The sequence below is a fragment of the Vidua macroura genome, chromosome 3 (assembly GCF_024509145.1).
Source record: "Vidua macroura isolate BioBank_ID:100142 chromosome 3, ASM2450914v1, whole genome shotgun sequence".
In the NCBI taxonomy this organism is placed as follows: domain Eukaryota; kingdom Metazoa; phylum Chordata; class Aves; order Passeriformes; family Viduidae; genus Vidua; species Vidua macroura.
This window is the reverse complement of record NC_071573.1, coordinates 12,173,245-12,192,147: the sequence shown is the minus strand read 5'-3', so window position 1 is coordinate 12,192,147 and position 18,903 is coordinate 12,173,245. Positions and strand designations below refer to the sequence as shown.

The following is an 18,903-nucleotide window of genomic DNA, read 5'->3' as shown; positions in this document are numbered from 1 at the left end:
GAATATGATCTCACAATGTGTCTCTGAAAGTAACTTGCCCTCTGTGTCTGTTACTACAACAGAGCTCACAGAAGTGAGGTGGGAGGAAGGAAATACCAGCCACCTGGCTCATGACACCTTAAGGGTATAAAGTCTTCTCCTAAACACTAAACAGTATGAAGCACTATAAGGCTTTGTAAGAACTGCTAAAATATTGATAATAATACTTCACAGCAAAATGGACGCAACAAGTGACAGGTTTCGGCAGCAGAAGTTGTTTATTTCTGTGGATTAACTACTTTATTCTAAATATCTTTGGGAACCTAAAAGCCATTTCAGAATCAGGAAATGGAGGCAAACAAATAGACAAGATTCATCTTCCCACAAGAAAGTAGTTCTTGAAAGCCTTCGCCAAATTTTTTTACTTCAAAACAATTCAAGTTTGTTTCACTTTAGTTTCCTGTATCCTAAAATTATGCCTAGAAGCTGGTTCTTAAGAGTGCATTTTTGGAAACAGAATCATCAGTACTTTAAAGTAATTTAAAGAAAATTACCTTATTTTGGATATAAACGGAAGCCAGCACAGTAATGGCAGAGGGAATGAGTTACCAGAGAGCAAATGCTCAGGAGGGAAAACACAGTAAGGTAAAAGTTTCCTGAATTCAGATATCAGCCCCAATGATTACCTTGCACTACTGTGTGTGTCATTCAAGCTGATAAAAATAGATTTATTAAGAAGATCCCTAAGTGTTTGTGGAACAGTTGATTGCATCATCTTAATTAGACAAGAACAGAATTCCTTAATGTTGTGTTCTTCTCACTCCCTGGGTGACTGCAAATCACTTAGGGGAAGGTTGTGGCTGCTCTCTTTGGGGTGATTTGGGGCAGGTAGGAATGGGATGGACCTGCAGCTCTGGAGGGAGGAAGCTCTGGACTGGCCTGACATGTATTTAGTCAATGTAGAATGTAGGAGCTTTGCCTTCTGATGGCTAAATATTTATCAGGCCGTGAACTATAAATAGGTCTAGCTGTTTAATTTATGTCAGCCTGGTGTAGCATTATGAATTTCTGTGACACTAGGTACTAGCTTACACTAGAGGAGACTGTGGCCCTTGATCTGCACTTTGCCAATACACCTGAGGGGCTTTTGAGCAGAGAGACTCTGGGGAAATTTCACAGGGCCACTTTCAGATGTTATTGGTCTCCTGTCTGTCTTTCCTACCCTCTTGGGTTATTGATCCTGTGGAAGACAAAGGAGCAACATGTGACTGTCTTAACTGCCCCAAGGCATAGGCCAAATTTTCAAGAAAATCACCCCCGAAGGTAAAGTGCTCACTGCTCACCCTTCACTGGAAAAAGGCAAGTAACAGAAGAAGGGCAGGGCACTCAGATGGGCACAGGAGTGTCTTCAGCAACTTCAGCAAAATACTTCAGAGGACATTTGCCAAGGTCCTTGCTGACATTGGATCTATGCAGAGAGGTATAGAAGGTACAGTGACTGGCTTCCCACAGTTAGCTCTCCCAAGGAGACAGGAGAAGGCACAGATGTGCAACAGATCTTGAAATGATTCTGAGTAGTAAAACGTGGCTACAGCATGAGATTTCAAGCTCTGTAGGACTAATAAGTGTTTTAATGTAGTGTTTCAATTTTGATTTATATGTGTGCTACACACACACATAAACAGCTAAATGGATGCTGCAAAGTCAGCCACTCAAAGATGGAAACACCAGAATTCAAGTGACCTTTGCAAATGTACTGCCTCCTCTTTGGGTCTTCACATGTTATGTAGGTTTCAGTTCACATGGCTGCCCAGTCCTTTTTCTACAGACTTTGTTACATATTCAGAACAAAGACCAAACAAGCTTAATGAGGAGTTTTTTAAAACTGTTTTATCATCCCTGTTCAATGTTTGTGGCAGCAATGCTAGCTAATATTTATGGTGTGCTGTTTAAACCCTCATGGGTGTTTTTAATAATACTGTCATAGTGTTCAAGTCTATTTTCACAAATTGTGAATTGAAGCCAGGGGCATGAGTCTGATCCTGCCATTGTTACCCCAAGTGATGAGTAATTTCCTTCATGATTACCGGTGCTGCTCTTCAGAAAAAGAAAAGAGAATTCAGGTCTGATTTACAGCTGGTGGTTTGTGCTGCTTCTAAATGCCCCCCTCCTTGCACCAAAAGGGTATGTGGGAATGTGACAGTCATCATCTGGGATGAGTTAGGTTCTAATCAGAGATGTTGAATGAACTTAAAATCAAGTGCAAAGAGGAGGAATCAGGATTGTCAGTGAGAGAGGGGTGTGTCACTAAGTCCAGATATTGTTCTGCAAGTGCAGTTTTTCCATTCCCTTTTTTAAAGTGTCCAGTCACATAAATCCTCATGTGCAGTTCCTTTTAGTTGAAATGCTTGGCCCTCCTGGCTGGTAGAGACTAAAGTATGCAGAGGCAGCCTGAACAGCAGCAGAGGAAAGAGATGATAAAATTGTTTTATCATGCTACTTAGCAGCTTCCTCTGTACTATACAGGCAATTTGATAACCCAGCCATTTGTGTGTACAGGGTCAAAACATTGTCCCTTAGCTACAATAGCTACCAGCATAATTAATGAAAATTACAGAGTCAGGATCTAAGAGATTGTAATGGCAAAGGGAAAAAGCATGCCTAATACTTTCCTTTATAGCAAAGCTCTTACAAATGTATATAATCCTACACAATTTTCAGCTTCCAAACTGAAATTTCCTACTGCTGCTCGCTCTTCAAGCAGTTATTGGTGAAACAAAAGATGCTTTGTTTATTTAAGGGGATTAGAGGCTAAAACTGAAGCAAAAGCATCTCCTGGGGTTGGTTTGTTTGTCTTTTTTTTTTTTTTTTTTTTTTTTTTTTTTTGCTATTAAACGAGAAATGTTGAATAATTGGAGCAACTTTGCTCCTCAGCAATTTACTACAGAAGGAGCTATTTTGTCACAGAATAATTCTGCCAGAGGTTTCTGCAAGAAGCTGGTTGTCACAGGATGCGTGCCATTCATGCATTTTGCTCAAGGCTAGGCAAGTAATCAGATGTGGGTAGAATGCAGATTCCAGTGTTCTTAATTTTCTGTGTTGGTTGACATGTCTATAACAACATTCATTGTTGATGCAAAGACATCAACATTTTTGATTCAAAGAATGAAATCTGACTGAAGTGTTGCTCTTGTATTTGTGGTAATTCAGCAGGTTTTTGGTATCACCACTTAGGAACTTTGCAATTCAAGATTTTCAATGTCTGTAAGTAGTAACAAAGGGAAAATTTGTTAATAACAAACTTATTTTTTCCTTTCTTACTAAAGTAGGACATGATCAAACTGCACAGGATGTATTGCTACATAGGAAGATTTTAATATTATTATATTTTCTCTCAGAGTATGGAAGTCTTAGAGTCTCTAGAAACAGTAAACCCTGTTTTAGAGAACTGGTTTCTGAAAAGTCATTGCTGTCTGCAGAGCAGTGGCTTCAGGTGCACTGAAGTCGCTAACCTGGTGGTACTGCCATTTGTTAAAATGTTATATGTGTTTTTGAATAATTTCCTGACCAGTGAAGTAGTTTTGTTTTCTTTCTGGGAAAAAAAAAATCTGTAAAAACTTTGGAAGTTTTTAAAAATTTCTTTCTACATAAAGAAATGAGAACTTTACCCATGCTATAGAGTAGTATATATTCCAAGAAGCATACAGAGGGGATAAAATCATACCTGCTATACCTCCTTAATATTCTCCTCAATGTCTATAGAATGCAATTTATTTTGGCCCTATTCAGTGGTATAAGACAGAATTATGGGGAAAATGCTGAAAAGTACATAAATGACAGAAAAGGCAAAATACTATTTTAACTTAAGGTTTCTTCAGTACTGCAATAAAGACTGGCAAAAGTTCTTTCAAAATGTTTCTCATTTAAATTTTTTTAAACTTATTATCTAGCAATATAGTTTATATTCTGCCAATCACCATATTGAAATCATACAATGATTTCAATAAAAATGAAGCAAAACACACTTTTAAAAATCCCCTATGAGATGTTAAACTAAATAGGACAATACAAGAATGTGATTATGTGTCAGTATTTCAAACACTGGCACTTACTGATAAAAAGCCATTATAATCCCGTCTGGAAACTCTTCCTATTTCCTCCTTGCTGATAAATGGGCCCAGCCTGGAATCTGGCAGACTGAAGAACAACATCACTGAAAGCCACCTTTATGTCTTTCCTGCTCTCATCTTTCCTCTGAGTGTTACATTCTTTGAAGCTGCACGAAGTGATAAAGTTGGTTCTATAATCCCTGTTTCACTGGGCTACTGGCACTACAGAAAACAGTTTGACTGTAGTCAGCTGTGACTCAGATGTCCTCCCTGGTGAGCTGGGAGGTGCACTGCCTTTGTCCTGATGATCTTTAAATAGTAGCCAAAAGCAGGCAGCCTGCTGCTGGTGTCATCCCACCATCTTGAGATACTTAATGGAGATACCAGAGTTAAGGAGCGTGGTTGCTCCAAACTTCATCTGTAGTCAAGAGAGAGGCAGGCAGAAACTTGATGAAAATGAATCAGATAATTTATATCATTTTCATCACTGATGTGTTTTAATTAATGCCAACCTTACTCTCCCCATGAGTCAGTTGAAATATCACTCAATAACACCACAAGTAAGGCCCAGCTTCTGGGTTGAATCCAACAAACTTCTTCATCCTTCCTGTACAGTCCCAAAAGAGGGGGTGGAGTGGGTGTGTCTTAATCCATTTACCAGAAGCATCTATCCAAATTTGTGCAACAATTTTCCCCTTAAATTAATGGAGAACTTCTGATCTCAATTTGAAGCAGAAATTAGGACTGGACTGGGAAAGATTAATGCTTTGTGTTGCCATCACTTAATGATAAAATGAGGTTGTTTAGCCTCCTCACCTTCATCTCTCTGATTCTATGCCAGATGCCCCAGTAGTTTGATGAGAATTTCATATAGCTGTCTGGGGCTTGGCCTACCTTCCTTGCTGTCTCCATCTGTCTGTCTGTGTAGTTGTCTGTCAGTCCTCCCACAGAGGCTTTTCAAAGGCAGCCAATTTTTGCTAAGTAATTTATAAAAGTAGCCTGCCAGTCAAGTACAGAAAACCTGTTAATGCTCGCACTGAGAACAACAGCCCTTAATTCTTGGTTCAAGCCATGTTTGGCTCAGAGCATAAGGACCCAAGGCAGGAGGGATGCGTGGTGCTGTGACCCCAGGTGTAGCAGCATCCTGCTGTAAAGCAAGCTTCTTGCACTGGGTCTGGTTGGTACAGACCTGATTCTCCTCCTAGCAGTTGGTATGGTGCTGGGTTTTGGATTGGTGACTAAAACTGTTGATGACATGCAAGTGTTTTATCTGATGCTGAACAGTGCTTGCACAGCATCAAGGCTCTCTGTTTTTCCCACTCAGGTACCTCGTTGACTGGGTTGGGGCTGGCCAAGAGGCTGGGAGGAGACACAGCTGGGGCAGCTGAGCTGAATTGACCAAGGCAATATTCCAAGCCATATAACATCATGCCCATCAATAAAACTGGAATGCTGTCTTTCTAAAGCAGCCATTACTCAGAGACTGCTTGGGCATCCATCTGTTTGTGGGAGGTGGTGAGTGATTGCTTGTGTATCACTATTATTATTTTATTCATGCCTTTAGTTATTAAACTGTCCTTATCTTGACCCATGAGGTTTTCTTGCTTTTGCTCTGCCTACTCTCTCCCTCAACCTGCTGGATGTGGGAGTGAGTGAGCATTTGAGTGGGTACTTAGTTGCTGGACAGCGTCAACCCACTACATTAATCTACATCTAAGTGAGTTCTTCCAGTAGAGATGAACCTTCAGGATAGAAAGCTGAAACACATTTGGCAAACAAATAACTTGCCACACTGGAGGTATTCAAGCCCAGACACATTGAACATAGCAGATTTACAGTACTTTAGTAAAAAAATGCTCGTGTAGCACATGAAAAAAACATTGAGAATACAAACACACATTTGGTGATTATCAAAGGATGTTTCTGTACTTGCTCAGTTTGCAGTAACTTGCCTGTATCCTGAGATGCACAGCAGCAGCCATCTAGAACTGTATAAATGCAGAAACTGAGAAAAAGAAAGCCTTAAAGAAAGTGTAGACACCTCATAAACCAGAAGCACATCACTTGGAAACAAGGTGAAGAAGGTTTTGGGTGAGGTAGACTATCATAGGATGATTATGAATTGCCAGTATGATATCTCAGTGAACAACGTGGTATGATCTGGCATGTGTCAGGAGTGGTTCCACTAGAGACATGGAGGCATGAATGCCACAGTAGGTGGTGGTGCAACCACACCTGCATCTTATGCTGAAGTCCATCACTCATACTTGATTCTAGGATGTTTACAAAAATGTTTATTCAAGCTTTTAAGCTTGGCCTATTAAGCCTAATAGAATGAGGTGGAAATATGATTGCTGTCTACTCCACCCAATCAGGGAACAAAGGGGATAGGAAACATTAACAGGAAAACAAAAACATTAAACTTACCAATGATATTGATTACATAATTATAAGGTGACTATTAATACCTTGGCATGAAATGGTTGCTCATCACTAGCAGCTGGGATCATGTTGCAGAATTGCTTTGCCATGAATGCAAATGGGACTTAAAAACTGCTTGCAATGGCACTCTGTAAATTCGTGGAAAGACTTGCATAATAAGATGCCCATGATAGTAGGTGGACCTAACAAACCCATAAGAGCTTTATACTCCTGAGATCTTAATAGCTTGACAGGGAGGGAAATTAGGGGATGTTAAGTATCAGGAAAACCTCCTGGTATGGAGATCTCTCTGGCAGTGACTAGCAAAGGAAGCTGCTGGATCTGAGACAACAACTGCATTAATAGGAAATGTTTCTGGATCTCTCTTTCTTCTTTCAAGCAATTAAATAATTCATTGAATATTTGCAAAGATGGAATTTTCATTTGGGAGTAGGTGAACACAATGCTGTAGGAACACATATGAAGGGACCTCGTAAGATCATCTTACCTGTGAAGGCTTAACTGCTTGTAAAAAAAGTTCTGTCTTCCATAACAGAGTGAAGGCAGTAAAACCATCATTTCTTTGGGCCAACCAGTGCTACATAATAATAAGTATTCATCCTTTATCTGAGACTTGCTAAAGTTCTGCTAAGGCCTTTTACAGTCTAATACAAATGTCTAAATAAACACAACTAGCAAAATACTCCGACATTTATACTGTTTGCTAGAAACATAACAGAAAAGTGACGCTGGGTGCAGTCATTACAAAGGGCTCTGGATCATGGACTTCTTTGTTATTTGAAGAAGCAAATGTATTGATGTAAAGTTTCTCAGGGCCAGATTTTTCCATCCTGCACAGCATTCAGAATCAGAGAAAAAGTTTTAACTGTGCTCTTTTTTGTATGTGCACTACCTTTGCTTAGACACTCAAAGAAGGTATTTTTTTAAAAGCACATGTGATTGTGACCTTTGACTACCTGACCTTTTTTGGGAGTCCAAGTGGGAGATGAGCACCTACAAATATCAAGCATGGCAGTAATCTGTGCCCCAGCTCACTAGATGATAACACAGTTGATGTGTAAGCAGTTGGACTGCCTTAGCCATCACTTATTGCAGAGATCTTTTGGAAGGAGTCCTTCATGCGGAGGGAAGGGGCTTATGAATTTTATAGACTGGCAAAAGCCTTAAAAAATACTCCAATATATTAGCATAAGTAAATATGTACACGTGCTGATCTACAGCTGATTTTCTATAATGCACTTATCTACCAAGCCTAGTGTCAGGTAGGCCTGTGGCACAGCTGTACTGGAACAGCTAAAAAAGTAGGCTTTCAGTTGTGTAGACTTCACTTCATGTTTTTATTTATTCAGTTCTACCCCAGAGCTCACACAATAAAGAGGACTAAAAATGAAATGCCACTGATAGTTTTTAATTTGTGCACAGTAAATGTCACTGAGAAGAGATCACTACTTCAGGAGAAGATATTCTACCATGCAGGAGCTTATTGCTCACACTGGTTTGAAGCCCATGTTTGCTTTCTGTAAAATCCAACAGAATGAGGCAACAGAAATAGCCTTTATTATTATACTTTTGAAATAAAATAAGGACCTGAGTGACTGCCACTCAGTTAATTAGCACCTTAGTATTTGCTAAGCAAATACTGAATAATATTTTGGTAAAAGGTTAGATTCAGTTACATCGCCACTTAAACTTAGAAGCTTGAATCAAAACTGATTTCAGCTTCATTAAGTGACTGAGTTTAGCGTAAATATCACAGTCATTCTGGCCTTTGAAAAACAGATTTTTAAAAAAAAAGCAAACCTGGCATTTGTTGTTCCACTGAGTACTTGAAAAATGTCAGTGTAGCTTAGTGTGATAGTTTGGTTTTTTTTCTGATTTTTAACTCCATCAGCTGTGGAACACATGGACTTCAGCTTTTCATTAAAAAACCTTCAAACCCTTTGATCATATTGTGATCTCTTTACTTTGGAAAAGCACAGTGCAGAGCTTTCCAGGTTTAGCTTCCAGGCATAAACAAACTCAGTTGGCTGAACCTATTCAGGAGCATTTAGCATCCATTCCAAGAAAAACATTATATTGGCCCCAACAGAAGTGTCTGAATACTATTTCATTGTATAGACTGCTCCTTCCTATTTTAGCATTATCTTTTGAGCATTACTTCAGGCCATCATTCAACCAGCTTTTGGCCTGGTAGCCAGCAGCTGAAGTTGGCAGGCTGTCAGGATTACTGTTTATGAGGCAGACAATACAATCATCTACCAAGTAAGAATACATGTACAGTGTGTTGCTTCAGATGTACTTAACTAAAGGTTTTTAAAAGCAGTGTGACATCACTGCTTAATGGATTTTAGTTTGGACCAAAATGAGGTGGAGAGAATATGAGGTGGGCATGAATATGTCTTTTAGATTAAATATTTAACTAACAAACAGACAAAATGAAACTGGGACATCACGTTCTCCCAGAGATCTCCTATGCACTGCTAAAATGCCAAAGAAAGTAGTGTTTTCAAAGTCTAAATTAGTCTTCTCCTAGTGAAGCCAGCAGTAAAATTCCCAGTGGTTGCAAAGGATGTCAGGTTAGATCATTGTTCTTTAGGCCACTGAAAATCCTATATTTTAAAAAATTATTTCTTTGTGTCCCTAATATCACACTGGTGTTCTCTGGACTTTAAACTTCAAACTTGCTTCCTGTGTCCCTAAGCCCGTGTCAGCACCATCCCAGCACACAGGTGGCCTCTACTTTGGTGCAGCCAGATTTTCCCAGTTGTGAGGAAAGGGATGATGTGCATTTGAGCTGTTGTTTAGCCTCCATGTAGTCAGTCTGGCTGTTCTCTTTGGACTGAATTCCCCAACTGTAAAATACAGATAGTGGCACTTCCCTGCCTACATAGATTATGTGAATTCCTCAAGCTTTCTAGGGATAAAAGCCAGAAAGTAATGTAACAGGTGATGTCTTGCTGCATATTTTATGTACTGGCATAGAACCATTACTCCATTATTCAGAAAAATAGAGACAGAGACAAGAAAAACAAATTAAAAGCAAAGAAAAAAGCACTATTAATAATAATGAAGAAAAATGAAATAGCATATGGCCTGATTTCTAAAAAAAGATATTCCTACAGATACACAAAGCACTACATTAAATATGATTCTCCATATGATTAAATGAGCTTCTCTCAACTTGCCTACCTTTCTGCTTCCTTAAAGCCACTGACATTTTTTTCTGGCAGTACATACTTACCTAGAGTATGAGAAGACACTATTGACAGCACGCATTCCAGTAGTTCCTAGACAATCAAGCCAACTTCTAGAGCATTAAACTGTCTGAAGATGAGATACACACAGCTGGAAATCAGTAGGTGACACACAAGGGGAACCACATGGGCAAACACATAAAACACATATACAAATAAACATAATAGGAATCAGTTGACAAACATTTGAAAAGAAGGGAGAGGTGCTTTTCTAAATTTGCTAATTAGAGATAGAAATATTTCTTTAAAATCTGTAAATAAATTAGATAAAATGTAAACAGTGATTCTTGTTGAATCACTGTTAATTCTGTGCTGTCAGATACATCTGGGTGAAGCTATTGAAGGACCATCAAGAACCACTGGACATGGAGTTTCCTTCTCCTGGAAACTTTCATCTGGTGTTGTCTTCTTCAGGCTTTTTGGTTGCTTAAGGAGGAACTGAAGGAAGAATGAGAATTTTGCAGCCTGGAAACAAAAGCTACATGTTAAGAGCTACTGCAGCTCTCTATCTCTGTGTAGGGCTTCTCTCCATCAGCCATCACCGTATGTCCTGTTTTAAGCTGGGATAATGGGATAATTTTTTTCCTAGTAACGTACAGTGCTTGTGTTTGGATTTAGTATGAGACTAATCTTGACAACACACTGATGTTTCTGTTGTTGCTAAATAATGCTTAAGTCAAGGACTTTTCAGTCGCCCATGCTCTGCTAGTGAGGAGGTGCAGAAGAAGCTGGGAGGGAGCACTGCCAGGACAGCTGACCTGGCCTGGCCAAAGGGATATCCCACAGCACAGAAGGACATGATCAGTATATAAACTAGGGGAGTCAGCTGAGAGGGGCTGATCACTACTTAGGGCAGGCCTGGGCATCAGTCGGTGGGTAGTGACCAATTATATTGTGCAGCACTCGTTCATCTTGGGTTTTATTCCTTTTTCTCTTTTGGTTATCTCCATTTTCCTTACTATGATTTCATGATGATGATATTTTACTTTATTTCAATTATTAAACTGTTCTTATCACAACCCATAGGTTTTACCTTTTTCAGGTTCTCCTCCCCATCCCAGAGAGGGGTTGGGGCATGGTGCACGAGCGGCTGTGTGGTACTCAGTTTGCTGACTGGTTAAAGCATGACACCAGACTCTGAGGTCAAACACCGTATCAGATAAATTAGGTCAGAATGGGGCTAACCAATCTTCAGAGTTGATTTTATGCTTTATCCTTCCAGTCTTGCTGCAAGTGTTGCTTCCTGAGCTTCCCACACATGATTATTTACTTGTGTAATGGTTTGAGCAGCACAGTCAACATGAGGAACATAACAGTGGCTGTTCCTCAAAGTGTAAGGAAGTTCGGCACAAAGGGCTGAATTTTCCCAGTCTTCCAGACCAGCAGAATCTCTTGGAATCTGGCCTCTCACCTCCAAGTGCTTCATGTTTCCCTCCACAAACACCAATTTCACTCCAGCTTATGTGATTGACAACATCTGCAGGCAAAAATTACCACGCTGGTTTGCAATAGAGATGGTATCTTACTATTCATATGCACATAGCATTTCGCACCGCTTGCTGTTCTTTCAGAGCTTGACTGTGCCACTTCCCATCAGTGGCATAATGTTTCTTCTGGAGTGCCATTTACTGAGTTTTTTCTTTAAAGTGTACTCTTTAAAATGAAATAATTTGGCTTGTGTTTTGTGACAAGACAAGACAGATATATAAATTATATTTTAGTCAAAGTCACAGTTCCCGAAGTATTATTTACTTTAAACTTTGAGATATGCTTTTTCCTGAGGAACATAAACTGTTATGTATTTTCTTCTTAATATACTTGATGTTTATATTTCATTTCCAGCTGGAATTAAATATTAGAGATTTTCATTGTAAATATAGAGCCGAATTATTATAATGATAATTATTATTGAATATTTAAGCATACATCCTGTACTTAATCCATTTAACATGCACTAAAGGATCCCAGCTTGCAGTACCAAAAACAAGTCTGTAATTGTTTTAATCTGAAATATGAAGAAGGTTCAAGGTAAAGAGAATTCAATTAACAAAGCCAAACCTTGATGTGAAAAGGTACAAACTTATTTTTTTTGCTTTATAGCTCCACAATAAATCACCTTCTTAGAACATACAGTTAAATGTCATTGTTTCCAGAGTGTATTGCTAGGAGAGAACGTAAACCCACAAACTCTTGAAAACTTTTCATCTGCTTAAGCCCTCAGGTTTGTTACCTTCTTTCATGCTTGAGTCCTGTTTGTCTTCATAAACCCTCCATGGCTGCCCAGGACCACTTCCAGAGATGTGCGTGCCAACCCTGAGGAAATGTTTGCCAAGGCTGGCTTCATGAATGCCAGCAAACAATGCCAGTGTTCTAAGTTTAAAAAAAAGGAAGATTCCCCTCCCCATGCAGCAACTGAGCCAAGAGTGTGCAGGAGCACACAGAACAGGTCCTGTGCATCCTGTCTGGAGCTGTGCCTTGTCTCTGGCAGGGATGTTGCCATCACACCTCTAGCCATGAGCAATTGTACTAAAAACTCAGCAGGCTCCACCATGCACATGCACAACAACCTTCAGAAGCTACTGAACCAACTAGAGAGCTGAAGTTGAGTGAGGTGAATTTCACTCTGATATTTCAAAGCTGAAATAAGAGGAGCAGCCTGAATAGACCCCAGAAACTTGGTTTGTTCTGTTCTGGTTTGCTTCAAATTGCAAAATAAATTGGATTTTTTCAAGACATTTTAAATATATTTTTTTTAAATGGCACTTTCCATGCAAAAAAAAGTTTACCAGTGTAGGACAATTTTTAGGTTCAATTCACACATCTCTATAGGAATTCCAGCATTCTTATGGTGTCAGCAGAGAATTAATCCTGAATTTTCGTGCCCTTGAAATTGTGAAAACTATGAGAATCTTAGAGTAAAAAGAAATCAGATTAACACCCTGTACCATCTCAAAGTTTGTGCATGTATGCATGGAGACATATAGTATTAATACAGAGAAGATCAGGACACGTTCTGTTAAATTCTTCAGAATACACATTTATTTTTGGCAGAGTGCAAAATCTGGACTGTGTAACACAACCTTGAGTCAATGCTGGAACTCCTTTCTTTATTCTCCTTTCCTGTCCTTGCTTATGTCTCAGACAAATGCTCATAATCCCGTTCTCTGACAAGTTCTTCCAAGAAAGAGAAGTTTCTATTCTAGACTTATGTTTCTATTCTATTCTTATGACTCATGCCTGGCATGCCCTTCCCAGGCCAGAAGGAAATACAGGACCTGGTCTGTAGTCCATTGACTTCGATGGACCCTGATCCAGGGGCATAAATCACATGTTTCTGTGTAACAATTTAAACATTAATATGTTAGGCCAGGCTCTAACTCAGTGAAACTGAGTTATAGTGAATAACTTGTAGTGAATAACTTCTTTTTCCTATATGAGAAAGACACTTAAAACAAAAAAAAAAAAAAAAAAAAAAAAAGGAGATTCAGACTTTGATTCTGAATGTTTTTGAATATGAAATATAGTGATGAACTCCCATGTAACACATGATCAAAGTAAAATTAGGCATTGTTACTTTCCCCTAGCCTGCTGGAAACTAGCCATATATGTTGTAAAATAGACCCAGATATAGGAAATCAAATAATGAGATCATCAGAGCTCACAGTAAAATACCCCTGTCAAGACAAAATACTTAAATGAGCTACATTGCAGCATTCAATGCATAAATTTTATTTCAGTAGTGCCAAATAGGAAAATTACCTTTAGGAAATGTCCACTGTCTTCTCATTGCCACTTCTTTTTTTTTTTTTTTCTAATTTTCTTAATTCTACCAGTTCACTCTCTCATTTTTGGTACCTCATGCCTTCATTCTTTTGTTTCCTCACACTTTTAATGTCTCTTCCAGTTTAGACAGATTGATATTTCACGGCTTTTAGCAATTGGACATTTTTTCTAGAGAGCCTGGGATTATTTTCATGACTCAAGCTTCATGCTCTGCACGGATATGAGGCCCACCCACATTTTCAGGACTCTACAGTCATGCCATACAAAATATTAGTTCAAACTTGATAAAAGAAGACGATGGTTGTGGAACTTATTTTGTGCTAATATTATGTCTTGATCAAAGGGCTAGCCTCTCAGCTGGGAGTTTGAATCAGTCAAGGCAATGCATGAACCCACCCAATATTTTTTTACTCATTTACTTTGTATTCAAATAGAAAAAAGAAATAAAGTTTAAAATTTTGACCACTTTATTTATTGTGCAGTTTTTTTTCCAGAACTAAATTGTGCAAATCTTTACATGGTGTGTTGGATGTGGACATTATCTATTTCATTTCAGAGTAAAATATCAATGTAAAGATCACAAACAGTAAAATTGTTCAGACTTGGAAATGCTATTAAACTTTACTTACTGTGTTAACATTGTAAAATGAAGCTGTCCCTCTGCCCCACACCATTAGAGCAATAAATATATTTTCAGAATCATACTCATATTCTAATTCAATTTAGAAGAACCATGGTAGAGAAAAACCCTGAGAAGTCTCCTCCTACTTCACTTTGCCACGTCCAAAGCATTCCATAAGTACAAGAAAAATGAAGCCCTGTGAGTGTAGCTTGCACAACACATAATTGGATCCAGTCACCACTGCACCAACAGCCATGGACAGGGCTGAAACTGCATCCTTAGCTAATCTTATCCCATGGTAACAAAGTCTGTAATGAGTAGGTAGGCTGGCTTTGTGTTGTATATCGCAAATATACAAGCACAAGTATGGCATAAAGCTGGGTGTTTCCATGAGAATTTCATTTAAAAGCAAAACCCCTGCAGAAAGCCTGTTAGGAAGAAACCCTGAGAAAACACTGAAGAGCCACAGCCTTCCCTCTGCCAAAAATGCTGTTAAGAAATACTGCCTTGAAATCAAAAATTGTGCTGAATGAGTGAAGAAGTGGTCAAAGAAAAAAGGCAGATGATGTAGGAAACATCTTCCCCCTCCTTGATGCTCTCACACTCACACATATGCAGGTTGTTCCCTGCATATGTGTGCAGGTTGTTCCCTCTTCCAAGAGTTATTGATTCATGACTATAAATGTCAAGTAAGGTTCCTCATGGTAACCCTGCCAACTCCCCATGTTGATATACTGCAAGTTCAAAAAGTCATAATTTACCCCTCTTTGTACCACAATGAGCAAGTCTGTCCATTAAAACAATTATTCTTTTAACTTAGTGGATTTAAAAGCCTTGGCATAACTTCAATGTGATTTTGGTATGATTGCGTATGCAATAAAGCAAAAAGCCAACAAACTAGGCCAACTTCTGAACTCTGTGTCACTAAAACCACTGGGATTTTTGTTTAAGCAAGTGGTTCACAATTTGACCCTGATAAAAAGAAGCTTTAGCAGCAACACGGACTGGCCTCAGCCCTGCTACTCAAACCAGTGATCTCCCATGCAGGTTCTGTTCCACTCCAGGCCACAGTTCCAGCACCACTCAAACCTGCACTGAGGGCGAGGACATTTCATGTGCATGCAGCCACCTGCAAAACAGCAACAGAATGGCTTTGGTACTTGGAAAATACTTAGAGATGTTAATTAACAATTAAGAGCATTAAAATATATTTCTTAGACACTAATGTACCAACTAAGTAAATTATTTAATAAAAGAAAAGTATAAACCCGAAGAATCTTTCCTTGGGCTTTCTAAATCCTGCTACTCCTCTCTTACTGGGCTTTAATGTGCTTTTCTCACTGGAGGGACTGCAGGGGTCAGAGAAAATTTAAAAAGACTATGTGACTATGCTAGGGATAGGGAAAAGAGATTATAGGCTGTAGCCTTTCAAATCAGTCCTGGAGGTACCTCCTCAAGGTTACTCTACACTAGCCCAGCTGTGAGCCAGAAGATAAACAAAATTAAATTCTTTTTTGAATTTGGATTCAGAGATTTGCAAGGTTTGCAAAGTTGGTAAATCAGGAGATACAGACTTTGGTGGCTGACTGCTGATTATACAAAAATTATATTAGTAATTTAAGTTGATTTGATGTTTTTGGTATCAGAAGCAGTCTTTTGATCATATACATGTTTTTTGCACATTGGGTTTCTTACTTCTCCATACTATAGAGCGGCTTTAATTTCTCTGCTCATAACCTTGATCAAAAGTTTATTTTGTAATATATAAACATTAACATTGTCAAAGGTCATTACAGAAATACACTTCAAATTGAAATTATGTTGCTTGCCACACAAAGATATCTTTTGTATAAATCAAACTGAGAGAAGAGCATGCACTATGAAGAAATGCTGAAATGTCATCTTGGTTTGACCCCAAATGGTGATGGGAGGTACAGGGAGTGTGAGTTCCCTACTGTAGGAGCTACTACCCTTATACCATGTTTTTAAAAATGCCACTCCAGAATGTTTCTCAGAAGGCAAAAACAAACAAGGATTGGTTTGTTAAAATAGGCCTGTCTGCTTCACCTGACAAAGAGAGAAAACCACTTGTGATAGCAAGGTCTATTTGTCAGTTTATATCTTTGTGTAAGAAATGCAATGTGCCAGAAAGATTTTTATCTTATTTAAATGTAAACATACAAACGGTCAGCCTCCATGTTACAATTTATTTAAAGATTAGATCCAGTCCTCTCTTATGGTTTGTATTAAGCAATCACTGGGTAAAATTCACCTCAGTCCTAGTGCAGGACCCAAGCCCATTAGGTGCCCTCTGTAAAACATGTGCCCTTCCTGCTAAGCTACATGAATCTGCTACATGGTAGCTGAGATCAGCAGTCAAGAGTGGAGAGTGCCTCAAGCAATGGGACCTACAGCTCTGTGAGTATAGCAGCCCTCTGAGAGACATGGATGTGTGTTTAAACTCAGACTGGTACCTTCACTGTGGGAAAGTGTTTGTCTCTTTCACTTCAGCTATTACAGGAAAGTTACTGGCATCCAGAAATATTCTACAGTGCCTGTAGTTTATATGGGCATTACAGAAAAGTTATTGGCATTGTCATTGTCCTTTGTAAAAGACACTGTCCACAGAATATGGGGAAGGAAAGCAGAATTATTCTCCTGTGTGGAGTCAGTGTACTCCCAAATGAGGACTGCTGGCAGACATCAGGATACAGTTGTCAGTCTCTTGACAGCAGCTGTACTTTGGCAGCTCTGAAGTGCTTCTTTAAGTTTACAAATGGCAGCCTAGAAGCTGGCATGTGCAGTACCCATGACCAAAGTAGAAGGCAAACACTGCACTTTTTAAGCTTCATGATTTTATTTGCAAAATGACAGAATCACTGAGGTGGGGAAGTCCCTTAAGGGAACATCAAATCCAAAACTCTGCTCAAAGCAGGGCAACTGAAGTAGGCGCTCAGAGTCCAAGAGAAAGTAAAGGTCTTACCACTCCTTCAAGTCTAACCAAGTTTTTGTTTGGCTGTGCACAAACTCTTGAATATAAATAGTCACCATTATAATTTGTCTATTTCTAATCAGATTAAAACTTCTGGTTTTCAGTCTGTTTTAGAAATCTGTAAATAATTTTTTGACCTAGGCCTCTGTTCTCTCTCTTCTGCTGCCCACCTTGCTCTCCATGCTATGCCAAATCTTGCCTCACCTTCCCACTCTTCAATTCAAGCTTTCTCTCCTTCTGCCTCTTGTGCTTGAGGGTGTCTCCCACTTTCCATCTGCCAACTGCCTTTTCTTTCATCAAACCCCAGATTTCAGAATTTTGTCCTATTTCTTCCCCAGTAATATTTCTGCAGTGTCACTGCTCAAAGCATTCTCCCTTGCAGTCCATAGTGCCTTATTTGGCATTTTCAGTGTCCCATATGAATGCCACAAAACTGGGAAGCACACTCTAAGTATTTGTATAATATTTAGGCAATCATGTTAATATATTTTTATTAATTAACATAAATACAATTAAGTCTTGGAACAGTATTAACCTATAAAGTACAGCCTATTTACCAATCCTGTTCTTCATTTTAAACATCTCAGTGCCAGCAGATTACTTTCCTTCCTACATGGTAAGCACTGATTAATGCAAACTGTTTGTCAGGACTCACATTGCTTCCTCTAAATTGGTCTTCTACCATGGGCATGTGGCTGGGTTGGGATTAATCTCACCCAAATTCAGCCTTATACTGTGTAGACATCTACAGCAGGACTAATTCTTCACACCCCACTTTTAGGTGTGATTTTCTAGCCTACATATGTTCTGCTTCATCGGGAGATGAGTTTTACCCTACAAATGTCTATTTTTCCCAGTGACAATGGAACGTCTAGATAATTGGCTGGATATCCAGTCATATGAATGCTACATCCAGTGCCCCATTTTCCATCTAAAAAATAGCTGGACATTTTGTGGGGCTTCATTAGTGGTTTTAGAACCGAGTGATTTCATTAGTGTTTTCAAGATAATTTAGATAAGGTGACACAGGGAATTATTCAAGCTTTTTGTGCTCTCCCCCTTTTGGAATAATATTATGCATATGTACACCTGCACATTCATATATTTATACTGTAAAATGAATTTTAAGAGACAGGTAAGTACAAGATATCTAAAAAACTTACCATTTTTTTCTACTGGAATATTGCAGTTGGGGCATGGCTTGGTTGTCTTCTTGATTGTTTCTCTAGATGCTTCTTCCCATCGAGCTTGCATGGCTGCATGTTCATCAACTACATACCCCTGCAAAGAGAGAGGAAGAGCACTCGTTGGGGCATCAAGCCGTGCTGCAAATGCACTAAGACAGGTAAAGCAAAAGGGAAGGCAAAGGAGGAGTCAGGTGAATCTGGCTGACAACATCACATGTTAGAAACCACAGGTTTGATTCGGCTTCAGGGATTAAAGCCCTTCTTGTGAGAAAAGCAAAAACACTAAGGAAGTGCAATACCTCGTAATGCAGGATGGTGGGGTGCCTGGAAGGAAATTGTTTTTCATAATAAAGTGTACTCTGTTGTATTGGAAGTCTGAGTTTCATTCCAATGTAACTCTACACAAATATGACAGGCACAAAGAAAAAACAAAAATTTTGGAAAAAAAGTAAAACAACCCACATGTGGGCAATGAAAGCTCCCCAGACAGAATGACACAGAAGGAAAAAGTCATCATGAAGAATATAAAAGGGAC

The 18,903-nt window shown here is 39.0% G+C and overlaps 1 protein-coding gene and 1 long non-coding RNA gene across 2 annotated transcripts in view; one reads left to right on the top strand and one right to left on the bottom strand.

Annotated features, from left to right (window-relative positions):
• The first annotated feature begins 59 nt into the window (after positions 1–59).
• Positions 60–5,567, top strand: LOC128805135 (uncharacterized). The gene is made up of 2 exons (XR_008436295.1): positions 60–124; positions 5,413–5,567. It is a non-coding gene; the product is annotated as an uncharacterized LOC128805135 (long non-coding RNA).
• An 8,449-nt stretch (positions 5,568–14,016) lies between these two features.
• Positions 14,017–18,903, bottom strand: part of PRKN (parkin RBR E3 ubiquitin protein ligase) — a 673,918-nt gene continuing 669,031 nt past the window's right edge. The window contains exons 11-12 of the mRNA XM_053972975.1: positions 18,345–18,462; positions 14,017–15,318 (exon numbers count right to left, since the gene is read on the bottom strand). Of these exons, the coding sequence (XP_053828950.1) occupies positions 15,209–15,318; positions 18,345–18,462 (228 nt within the window). The 3' untranslated portion in view covers positions 14,017–15,208. The remainder of the gene's footprint in view (positions 15,319–18,344; positions 18,463–18,903) is intronic.